The 22,672-nt window shown below is 36.1% G+C and overlaps 1 protein-coding gene across 4 annotated transcripts in view; it reads right to left on the bottom strand.

The window, feature by feature from the left end:
- The window catches only part of YEATS2 (YEATS domain containing 2), a 90,416-nt gene that overhangs the window by 45,987 nt on the left and 21,757 nt on the right, over nt 1-22,672 (bottom strand). For all 4 annotated transcript variants that reach the window (XR_004384797.1, XM_032875469.1, XM_032875467.1 and 1 more), the window contains 5 exons: nt 18,789-18,950; nt 14,580-14,691; nt 9,284-9,328; nt 6,532-6,712; nt 1,045-1,284 (listed from right to left, as the gene is read on the bottom strand). Coding sequence is in view for 3 of the 4 variants with exons in the window: in XM_032875469.1 (XP_032731360.1) it covers nt 1,045-1,284; nt 6,532-6,712; nt 9,284-9,328; nt 14,580-14,691; nt 18,789-18,950 (740 nt within the window). In the remaining variant the exon portion in view is untranslated. The remainder of the gene's footprint in view (nt 1-1,044; nt 1,285-6,531; nt 6,713-9,283; nt 9,329-14,579; nt 14,692-18,788; nt 18,951-22,672) is intronic.

Genomic DNA, 22,672 nt, shown 5'->3' with positions numbered 1-22,672 from the left:
TAAAATTATAGGAAATTAGTAAGTGAACAGCTAGACTTACAAACCAGGAGTCTTGATTTACAACTAATTTCCTACTTGAAAACATGGAATTCACCCACCCTAAACAGAAGTCTGTCAATACCAAGTCAGCTACAATCCAGAGATTCCTGTTCCCACAGAACACTCACAAAGATTACCCATGTACCATTCAACATCCTCAATGGTTTTTTTGTCAATCAAATCTGTCATCCATGAATTTCTCTAAACTTGTAACCAATTTGTATGCTCAGCCTATTCCGCCTCTGAAACAGCAAGTTCCAAAATGCTTCTAACTGGGAGGTAAATTTACACGTTCCTCACCTTTCATCAATTTCAAAGACTGGGATCATATTTCTGCTTAGTTGTGTATTTTTAGCGCTGAAGACTCCTTTTCTCCACCTTCATACATACAGGCCTCCCGCTGCCTAGGTATTTCTACTGACTTTCTTGCAAGTCTTTTCTGAAGTGATGTAACCTACACCATAAAGTGTATTCCTACCTGAAGTCTACCTAACATAAATGTGAAACCGTCATGAGACAGTAGATAATTCAATCTCAGTGAAAATGAAGGCTCAGAATTACCTACTGATAATGCGAATGACTATTTTTCTATCTACTGTGCAGAGTATAAAAGACATTTCAATTCCAAACCAAGTCCCACCTTTCAAACTTTAACTCCACTCCAAAAGGCCTGCTCTAAGTTTTTTTTTAATTACTAGTCACTCTGGTTTCCATAGATAATTCAAAAACTTAATTCCTACCATAGTTTCAACCATACATCCTAGTAAACATTTTACCTCCACCACTTTTTGAACATGAAAAGTTGACCTTTTTGAATTTCATTTCTTATTCAAAAACTGTTTGCATATGAAATGACTTTTGTTTTCCCTTTGTTGACAGCTTTGCTAATCAATAGTCATTACTTATCAAATAAACAAACACCTCACTTGAGAGAATTTTTAAAAAGCCACAATGCTATTACAACAATTTTTATACCCATCAACTTGACATACATCATCTGTATACCTGAAACAATCTTGCAGCTCATGGTGATGGGTTGGAAGGATTTTCCGGGTGACTCAGGATTAGGAGCCTGACTTTGTGGCACAATTTTGCAGCTTGATGCTATTGGCTGAAAAGCTGAATTGCCATGAGAACAAAAAGTAACTTTCTGGGATGTCGTCATTTTGGTGGGTGTTCGTTCCAATGAAGATGGCAAAGAATAAAAAGTAGTGTGTCTCTCAGCTTCGGTACTGGTTGGGAAGCCTATTTGAAATGAAACAGGCAAATGTAAGTCATGAATCACTTAGACATAATAAAACCTTTCCACTGTGGTTAAAGAATGAAACAATAAAAATCCCTTCTCATTTCAACAACCATTTAAACCACTTCCCAGCAAAATACATACAATTAACAGTATTTATAAACCCTTCTATACACATAATTAGATGAAATGTAAATTATCAGTTTAGAATCATTTTATTAAAATGTTTCTTTCAAAAAATTAGAAAACATATTAACTATAAAGCACATACAATATAAAAAGTATACAAGTGTATTATGTTCTGAATTAGAAAGCTATTTAAATTGAAAAGAATAACTTGAAGCATTCACTTAATCTAATAATGTTCTATTTTATTAAATGCCCATGAAGATGCAACTGAAATTTAAAGAGGAATAAAACTGAAATTTGTAAAAGGACTAAAATATTAACATCACATTAAAATGTAGGCTTAGGGGGCACCTGGTGACTCAATTACTTAAGTGTCCGATTGCTGATTTCGGCTCAGGTCATGACCTCAGAGTTGTGAGACTGAGCCCCACACTGGGCTCTATCTACACTGAATGTGGAGCCTGCTTAAGATTCTCTCTCTCTTCCCCTCTGCCTGTCCCTCCTCTCTCTCTCATAAAATAAATAAACAAATATAAATAAAAATGTAGGTTTGGAGATTAAACTGACACCATTTAGAACCAGTTTTATACCTTACACGTATAGGTCAGAGAAATTATTAAATCATACACTTAAATCCTTACTAAATGAAAAAATGCCATAGTCAAAATACCTTTGATTAACCTTAAATTATTTTAATTAAATTAATCTTTAAATTAATTTTGAGGGGGGAGGGGCAGGAGAGGGAGAGAGAGAAGCTTACGCAGACTCAATCCTAGGACTCTTAAGATCATGACCGGAATGGAACTCAAGAGCAGGATGCTTAACTGACTGAGACCCCCAGGCACCCTGACAATGAATCTTATACTAGTTTTTTGGTTTTGCTGTTTTTCTTTCTTTCTTCCTTTCTTTTTTCAAAGTAGGCTGAACTGAGCGAGGAGCCTAACGAAGAATTCAATCCCAGGACCCTGAGATCAAGACCTGAGCAGAGATCAAAAGTGGGATGCTTAACGGACTGAGCCACCCAAGCACCTCTTATATTGCATTCTTAATTCCAATACAGTTAACGTACAGTATTATGTAAGTTCAGGTATATAATATAGTGATTCAGCAACTGTATACATTATTCAATGCTCATCACAAGTGTATTCATAATCTCCTTCACCTATTTCACCCACTCCCTCGCCCACCTCTGCTTTGCTAACCATCAGTTTATTCTCTATAGTTAAGAGTCTGTTTTTGGTTTTTTTTTCTTTTTCTTTTTTTTTTGGTGTCTTTTTTTTGTTAGTTTTGTAAACTCCACATATGAGTAAAATCATATGGTATTTGTCTTTCTGATTTATTTCACTTAGAATTATACTCTCTAGATCAATCCATGCCACTGCAAATGGCAAGATTCATTCTTTTTATGGCTGAGTAATATTCCAGTTTACAAAGGTACCACCTCTTTTCTATCCATTCATCTGTCACTTGGACTGCTTCCATAATCTGGCTGTTGTAAATAATGCTGCAATAAACATAGGGGTGAGTGTATCTTTTCGAATTCATGTTTTTTGTATTCCTTGGGTAAATACCCAGTAGTGGAATGACTGTATCATATATATAATACTTATGTTTTTCATTTTTTGAGGCATCTGTGTTCCACAGTGGCTGCACCACTTTGCATTCCCACCCACAGTCCACGAGGGTTCCCTTTTCTCCACATCCTCACCAGCACTTGCTCTTTCTTGTGTTTCTGATTCTAGCCATTCTGACAGGTGTGAGGTGATCTCTCATTGTGGTTTTGATTTGCATTTCCCTGATAATGGGTGATGCTGAATAACTTTTCATGTGTCTGTTGCCATCTGTGTGTCCTCTTTGGAGAAATGTCTGTTCATGTCTTCTGCCTATTTTTTTTTTTTTTAAGATTTTGTTTATTTATTTGACAGACAGAGATCACAAGTAGGCAGAGAGGCAGGCAGAGAGAGGCAGGAAGCAGGCTCCCCACTGAGCAGAGAGCCCGATTTGGGGTTCGATCCCAGGACCCCAAGATCATGACCTGAGCAAAGGCAGAGGCTTTAACCCACTGAGCCACCCAGGCGCCCCTTCCGCTTATTTTTTAACTGGATTATTTGGTTTTTTGGTGTTGAGTTGTAGAAGTTCTTTGTGTATTTTGGACATGTCATTTGCAAATATTTTCCCCTATTCAGTAGGCTGTCTCTTAGTTTCATTTATTTTGCTGTGCAGAAGCTTTTTATTTTGATGTAAGCCCAAGAGTTTATTTTTGTTTTTGTTTCCTTTGCCTTGGGAGACATATCTAGAGAAGTGTTGCTACTGTCGATGTCACAGAAATTATTGCCTGGAATCTCTTCTAGGATTTTTATGGTTCAGATTTCACATTTAGATCCTTAACTCGTGAGTTTATTTTTGTGTATGGTGTTAAGAAAGTGGCCCAGTTTCATACTTTTGCATGTTGCTGTTCTGTTTCCACAACACCATTTGTTGAACAGATGGTCTTTTTCCCATTGTATATTCTTGCCTCCCCTGTCAAAGATTAATTGACCATATAAGCATGGGTTTCTTTTGGGGTTTTCTATTCTGTTCCATTGATCTATGTGTCTTTTTTTGTACCAGTACCATACTATTTCGATTACTCCAGCTTTGTAGTATATCTTGAAATCTGGGATTGTGATACTTTCAGTTTTATTCTTTTTTTAAGACTGGTTATTTAGGATTTTTTTTTTTTTTTTTTTTTTTTAAGATTTATCTTATTTATGGATGCCTGGATGGCTCAGTCGGTTAAGTGTCTGACTCTTGATTTTGGCTCAGGTCATGATCTCAGCATTATGGGATTGAGCTCCACATCGGGCTCTGTGCTCAGCAAGGAGTCTGCTTGAGATTCTCTCTTTCCCTCTGCCTTTCTCCCCCAACTAGCATTCATACATGCTCTCTCTAAAATAAACAGATAGATAGATAGATAAAGTCGTCTTAAAAAAAAAAAGATTTATCTTATTTATTTTAGAGAGACGGAGAATAGGAGGGACAGAAAGAGAGGAAGAAAGAATCCCAAGGAGACTGCTGAGCATAGTGCCCAATGCAGGGTTTGATCCCACAACTCTGAGACTATGACCTGACCTGAAACCAAGAACTGGATGCTAAAACGACTGTACCACCTGGTGCCCCTTAAGGTCTTCTGTAATTCCATACAAATTTTAAGATCATTTGTTCTAGTCTGTGAAAAATGCTGTTGTTATTTTGGTATGGACTGCATTAAATCTATAGATTGCTTCGAGCAGCCTAGACACGTTAACAATATTTGTTCTTCCAACCCATGAGTATGGAATATCTTTCCATTTGTTTGTCTCACCTTCAATTTCTTTCACAAGTGTTTTATAGTTTTCAGAGTATAAGTCTTTCACTTCCTTCATTAAGTTTATTCCTAAGTATTTTATTCTTTTTGGTGCAACTGTAAATGCAATTATTTAATTTCTCTTTCTGCTGCTTCATTATTAGTGTATAGAAATGCAACAGATTTCTATACATTGATTCTGTATCCTGTGACCTTACTAAATTCATTTATCAATACTACTAGTTTTTTGGTGGAGTCTTCAGAATTTTCTATATATAGTATCGTGACAGTTTTACTTCTTCCTTACCAATCTGGATGCTTTTCATTTCTTTTTCTTGTCTAATTGTTAAGGTTGGGCCTTCCAGTACTACGTTGATAAAGTGGTAAGAGTGGATATCCTTGTCTTGTTCTTGACCTTAGGGAAACTGACTATGATGTTAGCTGTGAGTTTTTCATATATTATAGCCTTTATCATGTCAAGGTACATTCCTTTAAACCTACTTTGTTGAAGGTTTTTATCAGGAATGGTGTACTTTGTCAAATGCTTTTTCTGTATCTATTGAAATGATCATATGGCTTTTATACATTCTGTTATTGATGTGACCTATCACGCGGATTGATTTTTGAATACTGAACCATCCTTGCATCCCAGAAATAAATCCCATTTGATCATGGTGAGTGATTTTTTTAAATTTATTGTTGGATTCAGTTAGCTACTATTTTGTTGAGATTTCTGCATCTACATTCATCAGAGATATTGCCGATAGTTCTCTTTTTTTTGGGTAGTATCTTTATCTGGTTTCAATATCAGGGTAACACTAGCCTCACAGAATGAATTAGGAAGCTTTTGTTCCTCTTCTATTTTTTTAGAATAATCTGAGAAGAAGAGGTATAAACTCTCCTTTAAATGTTTGGTAGAATTCCACCTGTGAAGCCATCTGGTCCTGGGCTTTTGTTTGTTGGGAGGTTTTCTTGTTTTGGGGTTTATTTATTTATTCTAGAGAGAGAAAAAGAGAGAGAGAGATTGCGAGTATGCATGCATGCAAGCAGGGGATGGGGGAGAGGGAGAGAGAATCTCAAGCAGACTCCCTGCCGAGCGCAGTGCCCTATGTGGGGCTTGATCCAACAATCCTGAAATCACAACTTAAGCTGAAACCAAGAGTCGGGTGCTCAACCAACTGAGCCACCCAAGCGCCCCAGGAGTTTTGTGTACTGATTCAATTTCATTGCTGGTAATTGGTCTGTTCAAATTTCTATTTCTTCCTGATTCAGTTTTGGAAGGGTATATGTTTTTAGGAATTTATCCATCTTGTCTAGGTTGCCCAATTTGTTGGTATATAATTTTTCATAGTAGTCTTATAGTCCTTTGTATTTCTGCGGTGTCAGCTGTTATTCTGTATTTTAAATAAGATTAGATACTTTACATTCAATTTCTTGTTCACACAACTAGGTACCAAAACCAAAAAGTCTTCCTGTAACATATCAGAAGAAACTGTTACAATCATCAAAAAAATAAACATTTAATGCCTTTTGTGAGTTTAATATTCTATAAAATACCAGTAGAACTTCATGAAAAAATTTTTTCTGATAAGAATAAAGATTTGTCTATTTTCATAATTGGACTTATAGTAGAGGCAGCATGCATACTTATGGAAAATTTATTTTCCATACACTCTTACAGCTCTACAGGCAGCAGTTCAAAATCACATTATGCAAATGAGAGAAAGGAATGCCCCAGAGAGCGACTCCTCTGTACAAGGAAAAATTCATTTCTATACAAGGAAAAATATATTACCTTTCTCCACACATGTATCAGGTACTGGCTCATGTGACTGCTTTATCGGTGAGGAAGCTTTCACTGGGGCTGGAATGGTCAAAGGCAAAGATGGTGGGGCATCAGAGATGTCCGACTCGGAGGACTGAGGATAAATGGAGTCTTCTCCAAGAGAGTGTCGGTGGAGCTCAACATCCACTACCTATACAATCAGGCAACAATGGGGCTCATGAATCCATCAACAATGTCACAGAAACCCCCAAACCTGTCCAAGAATGTGATACTCTAAGAGATGTGACAAATGATTTCTAATTAAACTGCAAAGGCAATTTCAATCTAAGAACTAAAGGATTTAGGGGCGCCTGGGTGGCTCAGTGGGTTGGGCCTCTGCCTTCGGCTCGGGTTGTGATCTCGGGGTCCTGGGATCGAGCCCCGCATCGGGCTCTCTGCTCAGCGGGGAGCCTGCTTCCCCCTCTCTCTCTGCCTGCCTCCCTGCCTACTTGTGGTCTCTCTCTCTCTCTCAAATAAATAAATAAAAATTAAAAAAAAAAAGAACTTAAGGATTTATCCCAGAATGTAATCTAGTTTGGTTTAACAGATAGATAACTCAGTGAAACCAATCATGTAATCAGGACCTTTCCATTTGCTGTTTCTATGCCTTCGAACACTATATTCCACCCCCTCCCAATCTCTGCATAACTGTCTCTTTCTCATCATTAGGTCTCAATCAATGTCACCTTCTCAGAGATTTCTTCTCTAACCAACCTAGCTAAAGCAAACCCCTTGTCCCCCAGCTACTCTCTTCTTTATAGCATGTATTTTAAGTGAAATTATCTCATTTGCTTTTGTTTACTATATACCTTCTCCCCATTTTCAACACAACCAAGAAGATAACTCCTTAAAAGCAGTAACTATCTTATTTATCTCTGTATCCCCAATACCAGGACCAGTGTCTAGTATATGGTATATGCTCAATAAATGTCTTTTGATACAACATAGCACACTTCTCTAAACAGAATAAGGTTTAACTAGCTAATTCTCACTACAATGGCTACTGCTGATTTATCATGAATACAAAAGAAAAAAGGTGGGAGGAGTATGGGGAAGGAAAACAAAGTTGGAGGTCCCATTTCCTGACTTCAAAATTGATGATTACAAAACTATAGTAATCCAAATAGTGTGGTACTGGCATCAAGAAGACATACAGACCACTGGAATAAAATCCCCCCTCATGTATATGGTCAAATTATTTTTGACAAGGTTGCCAAGACCCCAGGGAAAGGCAGTCTTTTCAACAAATGGTGCTGGAAAACTGGGTATCCACATGCATTAGAAAGAAGGTGGATCTTTACCCTCACACCATTTATAAAAATTAACTCAGAATGGATCAAAGACCCAAACATAAGACCTAAAAACAATAAAACTCTTAGAAGGAAATATAGGGCAAAGCTTCATGACAGTGAATTTGGCAATGATTTCTTGGATATGACACTAAAAGCATAGGCAGCCAGAGGAAAAATTGGTAAGTGGACTACATAAAAATTAAAAACTTGTGTGTATCAAAGGACATTATCAGCAGAGTGAAAAGGCAATCCACAAATGATCTGAAAAGAGATGATATCAAGAATGTAAAGAGAACTCCTAAAACTCAACAACAAAAACCCAAACACATGATTCACAATGGGCAAAGGATCTGTCTGACCAGACATTTCTCCAAAGAAGATTCACAAACACCCAATAAACACATGAAAGATACTCAACATCAATAATTATTAGAGAAATGCAAACCAAAACCACAACGAAATACCACCTTACCCTCATCAGTTTGGCTACTATCAAAAAAAAAAAAAAAGAAAACAATAAGAGTTGACAAAGATGTGGAGAACTGGAACTCTTGTGCACTGTTTGTAGGAATGTAAAATGGTGCAACTGCTGTGGAAATAGTGTGGCAGTCCCTCAGAAATTAAAATTAGAGCTACCATGGGGCACCTGGCTGGCTTAGGTGGTAGAGCGTGTAACTCTTGATTTTGGGGTTGTAGGTTCAAGCCCCAAGCTTGAACTTTTTTCTACTTAAAAGAAAAAAAAAAAAAAAGAGGTACTATTATGATCCAGCAATTCCACTTTCTTGTGTATATACCCCAAAGAACTGAAAACACAGACTCAAACAGATACCTATACATCCATGTTCTTGCAGGATTATTCACAATAGCCAAAAGATGTAAACAACTCAAGTCCTCATTAACAGATAAATAAGCAAAATATGGCACATATACACAATGGACTATTATTCAGCCTTTTTTTTAGGAAGTTCTGATGTATGCTACAACATGGATGAACCTTAAGAACATTATGTTAAGTAAAATAAACCAATCATAAGAAAAAAAAAATACTGTATAATTCCAGTTATATGGTACTTAGAGTAGTCAAAAAGCCACAGGACAGAAAGTAGAAGGGAGGCTTCCAGGGGCTGAAGGGAGAGGAGACTGGAAGTTACTGTAAATAGGCTTCATTTCAATTTTCCAAGATGAAGAATAGTGTGGGGGATGACAGCAATAGCTGCACAAAAATGTGAATATATTTAAAACTTACTCTTACTGTACAATTAAAAATTGTTAAAAGGGTAAATTCTGTGTGCATTTTGTCATTTTTTAAAATTAAATAGGGGAAGATAAACTTTTTAAGAAATTAAGCACTCACTTTTTTTCCTAATTACAAATGAAGATCAATTTCCATTTTACCTTATTCTCAAATAGTACCGTAGGAAAAAACCTACCGTCTCTGCTCCAAGAGTCTGCAAGCCAGTGTAAGTTCTATCCAGCTATTGAAAAGACAAAAGAAGAGTGTAAAGTTTCACTGAGCTTACTTATAAATCTTAGGATATAATCTTATCTAAAACCCCTTTCATCACAAGTCTTCATAACATAGAATCTACTTTTCCATAATATAAATTATCATCAGTTCAATAAAAACCCTCTTAATTGGGGTAGAATGAGTAAAATTAATAAAAACAATTTCAAACATACAGGTATTGTACTTTTAATATAAACTATATACTTCTAAAAACATTCCAAGGACAATCTAAAAATGGAGGAAGTTTTACACAAAAAGATATTTACTACAGCATTATCTATAACCATAAACTGAAAATGTGACCCTCCAGTAATAGAGAAATGTTTAAGTAAATCATTTTTTTAAAAGATTTTATTTATTTATTCGAGAGAGAGATAGAGAGAAAGGGAGAGCAAAGAGGGTTCTGAGAGGCAGACTTCCCACTGAGCAGAGAGCCTGATGTGGGGCTTGATCTCAGGACCCTGAGATCATGACCTGCGTGATCTGTGCTGAAGGCAAGACACTTAACCAACTGGGCCACATAGGCACCCCTCAAGTAAATCTTGAACCATCATTTGTAAAGTATTACAAGCCACTTGGATGTTTACAAAGATGATGTAAAAAATATTTTTAAAAATAGGCTATGGGGGTGCCTGGCTGGCTCAGTCACTAGAACATGTGACTTTTGATCTTGGGTTTATAGGTGTGAGCCCCATGTTGGGTGGAGAAATTACTTAAAAAACAAAATCGTTTTTTTTAGGGGTACCTGAGTGGTTCAGTTGGTTAAACTCCTGACTCTGGATTTTGGCTCAGGTCATAATCTCAGCATTGTGAGATCAAGCCCCAAGTTGGGCTCTGAGCTGGGCATGTAGCCTGCTTAAGATTCTCTCTCTCCCTCATAAAACAAAATAACAAAACAAAAACCAGTAAGTAAAAAATGTTTAAAAATCATTTCTAAAAAAAGGGACAGTGGCTCAGTCAGTTGAGCCTCTGTCTTTGGCTCTAGTCATGATTTCAGGGTCTTGGAATTGAGTCCCACATTGGGCTCCCTGCCCAGTGGGGAGCCTGTTTCTCCCTCTCCCTGCTCTTGTTCGCTCTTTCTCAAATAAATAAAATCTTTTAAAAATAAATAAGTAAAGAGATTGGCTATAAAAATACACATATAGATGACAAAATTATATATTTAAAGTATATTAACTAAACTCTTTTGAAAAAAAATAAATGAAAACTTAAGCAATATAGGCAATGCTAATAATCACTTCCAATGTATTAGCATCATGAGTGATTTATTTTAGAGGAAAGAAAGGAATGTTAATAATATAAACAAAATTTACATTTACAAAGAGGCTAAGTTCTTATTGCAATATTTTATTTATATTCCAGCACTAAAAAAAAAGATCTATACACAAATATAGAATATTACTCAGCCAAAAAAAGAATGAAATCTTGCCATTTGCAAGAACATGGATGGACCTAGAGGCTATTGTGCTAAGTGAATTCAGTTAGAAAGAGACAAATTATCTTTTGTAGAATCTAAAAAAAAAAATGAATAAACAAACAACACCCAGAAACAGTTCTATAAACACATAGAACTGGTAGTTGCCAAAAACAACAGGGGTAGGGTGTTAGGCAAAATAAGTGAAGGGGATCAAGAGGTACAAACTTCCAGTTATATAATTAGTAAGTCACAGGGATGAAAAGTACAGCGTAGGGAATACAGTTGATAACAATGTAGTAACTTTGTATGGTGAGTACACTTATAGAGCTGAGCACTGAGTAATGTATAGAATTGTTAAATCACTATGTTGTATACCTGTAGCTAATAAAACACTATCCGTCAACTATATTTCAATAAAAATAAAATGAAAATCAGAAAAAGTTTTTGTCTAACATGAACAATTTGTTATTTGACAGCATTTTTGCTTTGCTTGAAGCAATAAAGCATTCTTAAAAAAAAAAAAAAAAGGATCTGTGGACCTTATCAGTATAAACGTTGCACAGGTGCACCTGGGTGGCTCAGCTGGTTAAGCAATGGTTTCAGCTCTTGGTTTCAGCTCAGGTCACCATCTCAGGGTCTTGAGATCAAGCCTGAGTCTGGCTCCCTGCTCAGTAGGACGTCTGTTGAGATTCTCTCTCCCTCTCCCCTTTCCCCACCAGCTCATACTCCCTCTCCCTCTCTCAAAAATAAATAAATCTTTTTAAAAAAAAATAAACATCACACAGTAAGATCAACGAGGAAAACTATTAAGTTGGATAAAAAGGAAAGATGACTTACTAATCAGCGAACAGAAAACTCTAAGACTCGCAAAAAGTAGATTTCAAGTCTGGCTGAGTTCTTTAGCAGCCTACACAGACATGACAACTCAGTTATGTGATCTAGTTTCAAAACAGAAAGACAATGCAGGGTGGATTCATCCTAGTTCCATGGAAGAGATCTAGTTTTAATACTTAAATCTTAGCCAACAGTATGCCTATTAATTTTAGGCTACATCCATTTTCATATTTTTCAGAGCATGGAAATAATAGTCTCTCCATAATGCGCACTGGCTTATGTTTCATTCTTGGGACCGCACTTTGAGACATTGATAAAATAGCACTGTTATCAAAATGGCAAGAGAAACTAGAAAGCACAATACACAAGGAATTTTACAAGAACAGGTCTGCCTGGAGATGATTTAAGGAGAGACATGAAGGCTGCCAAACATTCTTAGGGTTCTTATAAAACAAAACAAAGTCCTGTCCTGTGCTACTCCAGAAATCAATGAACACAAATAAGATCAAGGTTTAAAAAAAAAAAAAAAAAGCACAGTTTTAGTTAAATTTATGAAAGAACCTTCCAAAAGTTTATTTACCAAACAGATAAATGATTTGTTTGGGGAATTACTGTGCTCTGGGGTGACGGCTAATCAGGAATGCAGGATGTGGGAATTTCATATATTCTGGAAACTTTAAATAGTACATACTTCCAACACTTGAGTATTTAGTATTTAATGTCATTACAAAATATCAAATATAGAGTAAGTATTTCAGCATTTCAGTATACTGAGAGGTCACTATGGGCTTAGTCAGGGAAAGTACATAGGAACTTGAACTTGAAGAATGGAAAGAATTCAAACAGGCATTCTAGAGAGGGCAAGAGCATTTAAAAAAAAAAAAAAAAGACACAAGAGAAGAAGGCCCGAGGCACTTCTGGGGCATGAATAACTGACCTAGCTGGAGTAGTATATCCATGCAGGATATTAGTGTAAGATAACCTAGGGGAAGTATATTGAGTCAAAATGTGAAAAGCCCGGAACAGTAGGCAGGAAGTCTGAACTTGAGTAAAGGGAATTCAGTGAAGGTTTCTCAGAGAGGAAGAGCATAATGGTTCTCCTATTTCAGGAATACTAACTGGATGGTGGTATACAGAAAGCACTGAGGGTAAAGGAGACAGATTAGAATGAAAGAAGCTAATTAGGAGATAGTAGAAAAATGGCCTAGGCAAGAGAGGGAAGGGCAAAGAATAAGAAAGATGATGAAGAAAGAATAATAATCAGCAACTGAACAAATATTTAGAACAAAGAGGCAAGAATCCAAGATGGCTCTGAGAATTAACACAGAAATAACAGGCCAAAGAATATTCCAGTACAAACAAAAATCACGTAAGTATAACATAGGCATTTAAGGCCTCAAGGCCAATCAATATATAACAAACAGTAAAAGTTTTCCAGAAAAGCTGGTAAGAAAATTTAAATAATGTCATTTTTAAAACAGTATTTAACAGGGGCACCTGGAGGGCTCAGTTAGTAGAGCATGTGGTTCTTGATCTCAGGATCATGAGTTCAAGCCCCACATTGGGTGAAGAAATTGCTTAAATAAATAAAACTTTAAAAATGTTTAAAATGTTCAAAAATGTTTAAAAACATAAAAAAATTATGTCTCAATCTTCCACCAGCAACTCTAAGTGATACAGACAATATAATAGTATGAGAGCTATGTAAAAAATTCCTTTTATTTTAGAAATTAGGGCTGGGTGTAGTGTGATAGAAGATGGTATGTGCAGTGCTTAAAATAAGATAAAAGGAAAGCAAACTATTTTAGACCTTCCTCTAATTAAGTGCGACCATATCCTGCCCCTCTGAACAAAGTGGCTGCATATTCTTTATTTTGTTCCAGTTTTTTTCTGAGGTCATAAAGCAATCTAATCTTAGAGTAATCTCTAAAAAAATAACTTCAACACAAAGTTAAACGGTGCTATCTATCACCAATGGAGGGCAAATTTCAGCCTTAAGGTTGAAAAGGTTGTATTGGCACAACAAAGCGAACAAAATGGGAATTCTGCAGATGTACTGAGATTCATTTAGTTCAATTTTGTGAGCCACTAATGGGAACAATGTGGTAAACCACAAAATAAGGGTGTTTTGGGGATAAGTTTAATATTAGAAATATAGCTTATACAGAGAAAATCTACAAGAGGCTATATAGAAAGGGACTAGGAAAACATTTTAAAAATGGTCTTTCAATTATAAAAATTGAACATGTTTACTATACAAAATTAGAAGAAAAAAAAAAAAAAGCAACAGACAATAAGGGAAGGAGAAATTGCCCACAATGTCATTACTTCAATTACTCCAATAAATCACAGTTAACTTCATACTATATGAAGTTTGGTACTCTGTACTTTTCATTTACTATGATTGGTACTTTTTCCCTATGTATAGAAAACACTTCATAAAATATAAATTATAATGCCTGCATAATAAACCACGAGACTATGTCAATGAAAAATTTCTTAAAATACAAATCAAAAGAATGACAACTTTGTACAGTACTTTCAATTTCCTAAAACATGTTCACTTCTGTCTTTATCCTTACAAGATAAACATACCCATATCCTTATAAGATAAACAGATGAGGTGTATAATTTGCACCATTTTACAGAAAAGTAAACATATTTTGTTTTTAAGAGTTCAGTCACTTAGTCCCAGGTAACACAGTAACAGTGAGCTCTGATCAGAGATTCAAGTCTTCTGATAATCTGGCCAGTTCATCTTTTTAAAGAATATACATTCTGCTATAATACAACCCTTCCGCCAACCTTCAGAGAACAAAGGGGTGTTGCAGTAGCCTGTATAACACAATCAAAAACATTAATCCTGCTTCCACTGTCCTTGGCCACTTCTCTCAGGAGTCCTAACCAATGGCTTTAAGTAACCAGGTAAAAAGAGGTACTTCATTTCTGGGGAGCAACACGTTGTTACCTTCAGATTATGTATGATATCTATCCGCTTGTTCTGGCTGTCCTTAAAATGAACTTGAACTCTGACAGGAAACTCACCCCAGCCTCTTCTGGTCAGGTGAAAAGGAGGCTCTCTAGGGAAAAGCATACATTAACACATTAAGCTCTAGAGAGGAAATGTTTTCTCATACTGGGTAAGTTAGAGATTCACAGCCTCTGACAATAATTTACATTTTCTCATTTGAAGCTCAATCAATAAATGCTGAATTTTACTGAAATGCTGAAAAGAAAAATTCAACTCAAACCTACATTAAGCTTTCAGTTACTGAACACTTAGGGCTAAGAGACATGTAGTATATAATCCAATGTCCTCATTTTCACAGGCAGGGAACTAAGGTGATTTGATGGCTGTTACATATTAGAAGCCAGAATCCTTGACTACTTGATAGACACAGGCTGTGAGGTATATGTTCCCTACCCCAGACACCCATATTTATTCCCTCACTCTGGCAAAAACAGAATAAATCACAAATGCTCAATCTGAAAGTGACAATTTATTTGGAACTATCTGCTAACAGGACTTAAAAAAACATATGTTCACCATATGATCTTCCCCACACAGTGATGACGATTTTAGTGGATAGAGGAGGAATGTGTGTGAATGCTAACTGGACTGGAGAATTTTCAGTCAAAACATAATTTGTGAAGGGAAGAAAAAGGAAAGTTGATGGAAAAAAAGACAAGCAAATTGTTAATGATGTTTGATATAGGAGGGTTCAAGATACTCTACTTCGAAGTATGTTTGGAATTTTCCATAATAAAAACATTTTAAATTTAACTGAGAGAACGTCATGTACTCAAAAATAATATGGTTTAAGTTAAAGGGGAGAGAGAATGCTTTAAAATGAAAATGTTCATTATGAATCAGAGGCTTGGAATCACTAAAATGAGAGAAGATGCCAAGATGGCAGGGAGAAAGGAACATTCAGCGGGATGTGTTTTTGCAAAACTAAGAAGAGACATGAATTCAGTAAAGACAAAGTCCAAGAACACAACCTGAGAGAAACCTAACAGATCTGAATTACCAAGAACAGAGCAGGAAGCTACCAGAAGGGCTCAACACAGGAAAAATCTCTGAGTGTGAAAGTGGCCTGGAAGGAAGAAAAAGCAATAGCTATGTTATCAACCAGAGAGAAAACAAAGCAAAGCAAACCAGAGCACCCTGGACAGGAGAAACCAGCTCAACACTGGCTGAGTTAGTAAGAGAAGTAACCAAGATGCTGGGATAGTTTCAGACAGAGGCTTGGGGTCAAATGAGAAGGTCTACCTGAGACAGCAGTTTTAAATGGACACAGCGGAGCCTAGAGGCCTGTTGAACTTTAAAAGAAGAATTACAGCTCTACCGATGACATTTCTGGTCATTAAATTCCAGTGAAGTAGAGAGCCTAAATTCATTCTGCAATATGCATCAATTATACTATTTGTATGTTGGATTTCTCTTAAAATGGATATGGCAAATCAGCTGTGTTCCTCAGTTTCTGTACTTTGGTTAAACTCTAGTGAATGAACAGGAAAGACTGCTGCCAGAGAAGACAGACAAACAGCATAAAGGCCAGGAAAAAGGAACAATGCTTTTAACAGGAAATTTCCCCCTAACTCTATTTTTGGAAGCAAAAAAGGAATCTAAGACTTACCAACAGACATCACCTACGGAAATGTTAAACTTCAAAGAGATACACGTATTTCACACAGAAATAGGACTGCCAGCCCCAAAAAGACTTCTTTATTTCTGGATTCTTCACATCAGGTGAAATGTATCAATGACCAAGAACAAAAAACCACAGAATACTGGGCTAAAGACATGGTTTTTTCAACACTCATGTTTGAGAGCCTAAAAATGAAATTGCCCTTTTATCAATTAAACTTTACTATTAGAATAAAACAATGTGTCAAACAATTTTCTGAGGTTCTACCCAGTGAAAACTGTCAAGACAATGAAGTAAGTTTTATGAACACTGAAAGGAAAAAAAATCTGATTTGCATTGAAAACCACTATACTGATTCATTCCCTAGGGTAGGCAGGAGATAGAAAGATTCAATTTCATAAAATATGTGAAAATCATTAATTCAATGTAATTTTAATCCATAACTTGACACTTGGATTCTAAAGTAATCTGGAACAACATGTATGGTCAGGAATGGCCAAGAAAAGATTCTTAAAATAATAGTAATAATCATCAAGGGAATAACCCTACCAAAGAGAAAATGCTATAAAGCAAACAATTTAAATAGTATAATACTGGTACATAAACAAATATTAAGAGAGCCTAGCATTTGATCCATACTTATATGGAACTTTAGTGTACATTGAATACAAGAAAAAGATGGATCAACAGATAAATTGATATTGGGACAACTGTCATCCACAATAAGATAAAAAAATCCTATTTCCTAGTATGTCACTTTCTGACCACCTATCAATTCCCATCTTTCCAGCTCCATCCCTAATCCAACTATCCTCTGACCCACTGGGAATTCCACTTATTACCCACACCAATTTTCATTACCTCTCTCTTCTCTTTATATAATTTCCTTCTCTCCTTAGCTTAGATTTCACGGTGTATCATTACCATAATAACCTCATAATAAAAGTGAGGAAATCAGTGAACTGAGAAATTAGAGTTCTCGGTGAGTTGTCTACATCCATGTCAAAGTCCTTAAGAATGACATCAAGAGGAAACATTAGGACAACAGATGCTAAAACTGTTTTGGAAAGAGGGAAGTAACTGGGAAATTAGTAGATGTCTGCAACAAGAAGGATCATACAATGCTCCAAAAGAGCTGAAGGTTTTTAGACAGAAAAAGGAAAAAGAAGGTCTAGAAGCCACAAATATGTGCAAGGAAGACACACCCACCCACCACCCTCCACCCCCAACCCAATGGCACATGGTATGAGAGGGAAAAAAACTGCCCTTCAGAAGCAGTGTTCTCAGAAGATAGCCATGTTTTATTTGAGTCAGGAGTAGAGGGAACATTCTGAAGAGAGCTGAGGATATAGGAAATTTCACTGATAATAAACCAAAACCACTTCTACAATACAATCACACAATGAATGTGTATGTGATATGTAACCTCATATAAAGATATAAAGAATACACATAAGGGGCGCCTGGATGGCAAAGGTCATGACCTCATTCGTCATGAGACAGAGTCCTGCATTGAGCTCCAAGTTCGGTGTGGGGTCTGCTTGAGATGCTCTCCTTCTGCCCCTTCCCCCACTATCATGCACACATGATCTTTCTTTCTCTCAAATAAATAAATAAAATAGGGGTCCCTGAGTGGCTCAGTTGGTTAAGCATCTGACTCTTGATTTTGGCTCAGGTTATGGTCTCAGGGTCTTGGAGTTAAACTCTGCTTTGAGTTCCATGCTCAGTGGGGAGTCTGCTTAGGGATTCTCTCTCTCCCTCTCCCTTTGCCCCCCACCCCAGTCACACACGCTCCCACTCTCTCTTTAAAATAAATAATTAAAAAAAAGAATACACCTAAATGAAACAAATTTCGGAATAGCATATATATATAATAATTCCATCTTTGTGAAATAATAATACCAACAACAACAAACAGCAACTATACTAGGTAAATATATGTAGGAAAAATATCACTGGGGTTACTTCTGAGAGGATGAGATCATGGGGAACTTCCAAAATTGAATATTTCTGTAATGTTAGAATCCTATGTTTAATTCTACTATATTCTGATATTTATAAAAAATAGGAACACTTTTATATTTATCTGTATCTATAAAAATTCAGTTCTTTCCAGGGGGAGAAAACTCCATTAATATAATTCTGACAGGAGATACTGCCTTTTCAGGGAGACAATAATCTGCAAGAGGGAACCACAGTTAAAACTCTATTGTGATGCGGGGGGGAGGGGGGTAGGAAGAGGGTGGTGGGGTTATGGACATTGGGGAGGGTATGTGCTATGGTGAGTACTGTGAAATGTGTAAACCTGGCAATTCACAGACCTGTACCCCTGGGGATAAAAATACATTATATGTTTATAAAAAGATTAAAAAATTATTTTAAAAAAACTCTATTGTGACTAAAAGCCAAAGCTAAGTAAATTATTAATAATATAATAATTAAAGGGAATGTTCTCAAGTTAAATCACTCTTCTTCCATTTCAGTAAAGCTGTACTTTTTAAATTAAATAACTCAACTGTGCTTACCTAACCTCCACAAGGTCATTTGGCTTATAGCTGGGATGAAGAAAGAACCAAACTTTCTTGACGAAATGATTAATGCTGGGTTCTCTACGAGACCCTCGGACATATACCATCCACTTGTGGGTTGACTGGTCATTTTCTTCTCTCTTATCAGGAGGTATGTACCTAAAGGAGAAAAAAGAAAGTAACTTTAATTCTTTTTTCCTTCAAACCCTAACAAAACAATTAACTCCTACTTAAAACAAAATTAAAAATCAGTTACAAGAAAACAACTGGGAATTCACAAATATGTGAAGATCAAGCAACACACTACTAAACAACCAATGAGTCAAAGATGAAATCAAAGAGAAATTAAAAAAATCTTATGACAAGTGAAAATGAAAAAAAGATACGTGAAAATGGAAATACAACATACCAAAACTTAAGGGATGAAGCAAAAGGTTTTATGGAGGAAATTCAGAGCAATAAATGCCTATATTAAGAAAAATTTCAATCTAACTTTACACCACAAGGGACTAGAAAAAGAACTAAGCCCAAAATTGGTAGAGAAAAGGAAATAACAAAGATGAAAGTGAAAGTAGAGACAAAAAGACAAGAGAAAAGATTAAAGACTAAAGAGCTGTTTTGTTAAAAAGATAAAACAGACAAACCTCTGCCTTGACTTAACAAGGAAAAAAAGAGAAGGACCCAAATAATAAAATTATTTTAAAAAGAGGACACATTACAACTAACATCACACAAATACAAAGGATCATAAAACTATGAACAATTATAGGGGCACGCGGCTGACTCAGTAGAGCATGTGATTCTTTATCTCAGGGTTGTGAGTTTGAGTACCATGCTGGGTGCAGAGATTACTTAAAAATAAAATCTTAGGGGTGCCTGGGTGGCTCAGTGGGTTAAAGCCTCTGCCTTTGGCGCGGGTCATGATCCCAGGGTCCTGGGATCGAGCCCCGCTTCGGGCTCTCTGCTCAGCAGGGAGCCTGCTTCTTCCTCTCTCTCTCTGCCTGCTTGTGATCTCTATCTGTCAAATAAATAAATAAAATCTTTTTAAAAAATTAAAATAAAATAAAATCTTAAAAATAGATAAGTAAAATGTTTAAGAAAAAAACTATGAAAAATTATATGCCAACAAAGTGAACAACCTAGAAGAAATGGTTAAGTTCCTAGAAACATACTATCATGACTGACTCATGAAGACAGAAAATGTGAACAGAACAACTACTAGTAAGGAGACTGAATTAGTAATCAAAGACCTCCCAACTAAGGAAATTCCAGGATCAGATGGCGTAAAGGATGGTTTCTACTAAATATGTGAAGAATTGATACAAATCTTCCTCAAACTTTTCCAAAAAATACGAGGGAACACTTAAAAGCTCATTTTACAAAGCTAGCATTACCCTGACCCCAAAGCCAGACAATAACACTATAAGAAAATTACAAGCCAATATCCCTGAAAAATATACATGTAAAAATCCCCAACAAAATATTAGCGAATAGAATTCAACAGTACATTAAAAAAGGATCACACATGATGACCAAGTGGTAGTTACCAGGGATGCAAGGATGGTTCAATATCTGCAAATTAATCAGTATGATATACACTAATAAAGTGAAAGATAAAAATCGTATGATCATTTCAACAGATGCAGAAAAAATACTTGACGCAATTTAACATCTATTCTTGATAACAACTCTCAACAAACTGGGTATAGAGGTGGTACACTTCAAAATAATAAAGGCCATATATGACAAGCCTACAGCTAACATAATGGTGAAAAACTAAAAGCTTTTCCTCTAAGATCAAGAACAAGACAAGGATACTCACTGTCTCCACTTTTATTCAACATAGTACTGGAAATTCTAGCCAAATTGCAAAGGAAGAAGAACACTGTCTCTATTTGAACATAATGTGATATTATATACAGAAAATCCTAAAGACTCCACCCCAAAACAGTTAAAACTAATAAACAGGAGTGTTTGGGTGGCTCAATTGGTTAAGTGTCTGACTCTCGATTTCGGCTCAGGTCATGATCTCATGGTCCTGAAATCAAGCTCTGCATCGGGCTCTGCTCTCAGCAGGGGGTCTGCTTGTCCCTTGCCTCCCCCTTCGCCCCCCTCCCCCCACTTTCTCTCAAACAAATAAAATCTTTAAAAAATAAATAAATGAAAATAAGATAAAACTAATAAACAAATTCAGTAAAGGTGCATGATATAAAGTCGACATAAAAAATCAATTGTGTTTCTAACACTAACAACTATCAGAAAGAAAATCAAGAAAATAATCCCATTTATAACTGCACCAAAAATAGTAACATATTTAGGAATAAATTTAACTAAGGAAGTGGAAGACTGGCACACTGAAAACTCTAAGGTACTGATGAAAGAAACTGCAGAAGACACAAATAAATAAAAAGATATTCCAAGCTCATGGACTAGAAGAATTATTATTATTAAAATGGCCATACTACCCAAATCAATTTATAGATTTAGTTTAATCCTTATCAAAATCCTAATAGCATTTTTCATAGAAGAAAAAACAATCATAAAATCTGTGTGGAGGGGCGCCTGGGTGGCTCAGAGGGTTAAGCCTCTGCCTTCGGCTCAGGTCATGGTCCCAGGGTCCTGGGATCGAGCCCTGCATTGGGCTCTCTGCTCAGTGGGGAGCCTGCTTCTCCCTCTCTCTATGCCTGCTGCTCTGCCTACTTGTGATCTCTCTCTCTGTCAAATAAATAAGTAATCTTTAAAAAAAAAAAATCTGTGTGGAATCATAAAAGTCTTCCAAAGAACCTCTTTTTTTAGGGAAAACAAAACAAAACAAAACAGGAGGCATCATACTTCCTGATTCCAAACTATATTACAAAGCTACGGTAATAAAACAGTATGGTATTGCCATAAAAACAGACGCACAGATCAACAGAACAGAAGACAGCACAGAAATAAACCCACGCATATATGATCAATTAATTTATGACAAAGGAGCTAAGATATACAATAGGAAAAGGATGGTCTCCTAAATGGTGTTGGGAAAACTGGAGAGCTATGTGCAAAAGAATGAAAATAGACACTTATCCTACACCACACACAAAAATCAACTCAAAACACATGAATGACTTGAAACCAGAAAACTCCTAGAAGAAAACATAAGTAAGCTCCATGACATCGGTCTGGGAAATGATTTTTTGGATTTGACACCAAATGCAAAGGCAATGAGAACATAATGAGGACATAAATTGGTGCAACTACTATGGAAAACAAGATGTTCCTAAAAAATTAAAAACAGAACTAGCCCACTGCTGTGTACATATGCAAAGGAAACAAAAATGGGTTGTCAAAGTGCTATCTGCACTCCCATGCTCACAGCAGCATTATTTATAATAGCCAAAATATGGAAACCTATACGTCCATAACAGATAAATGAATAAAGGCATGAATGGATCAAGATATATATACATACATATACAGCTGACCCTTGCACATCATGGGATTGAACTGTGCAGATCCACTTATGTGTAATTATTTTATAATACCGTAAATGTATTTTCTTTTCCTTAGGATTTTTTCTTTTTTCTGGTTTTTTGTTTGTTTGTTGTTGTTGTTGTTTTTTAAGTAAGCTCTACACCCAGTGTGGGGCTTGACCTCACAATCCTGAGATCAAATGTAGCATGTTCTACAGACTAAGCCAGCAGGAGCCCCCATTATGATTTTCTTAGTAATATTTTCTTTTCTCTAGCTTACTTTATTTTAAGAATACGTTATATAATACATGTGACATAAAAAGTATGTATTAATCAACTGTTAATGTTATTGGTAAGGCTTTCAGTCAATACTAGGCTATTAGTAGTTAAGGTTCTAGGGAGTCAAAAGTTACACATGGATTTTTTTTT

The sequence above is a fragment of the Lontra canadensis genome, unplaced genomic scaffold (genome assembly GCF_010015895.1).
Source record: "Lontra canadensis isolate GAN:19392208 unplaced genomic scaffold, GSC_riverotter_1.0 scaffold56, whole genome shotgun sequence".
Classification (NCBI taxonomy): domain Eukaryota; kingdom Metazoa; phylum Chordata; class Mammalia; order Carnivora; family Mustelidae; genus Lontra; species Lontra canadensis.
The sequence above is the reverse complement of the archived record's forward strand: the minus strand, read 5'-3'. Positions and strand labels throughout refer to the sequence as shown.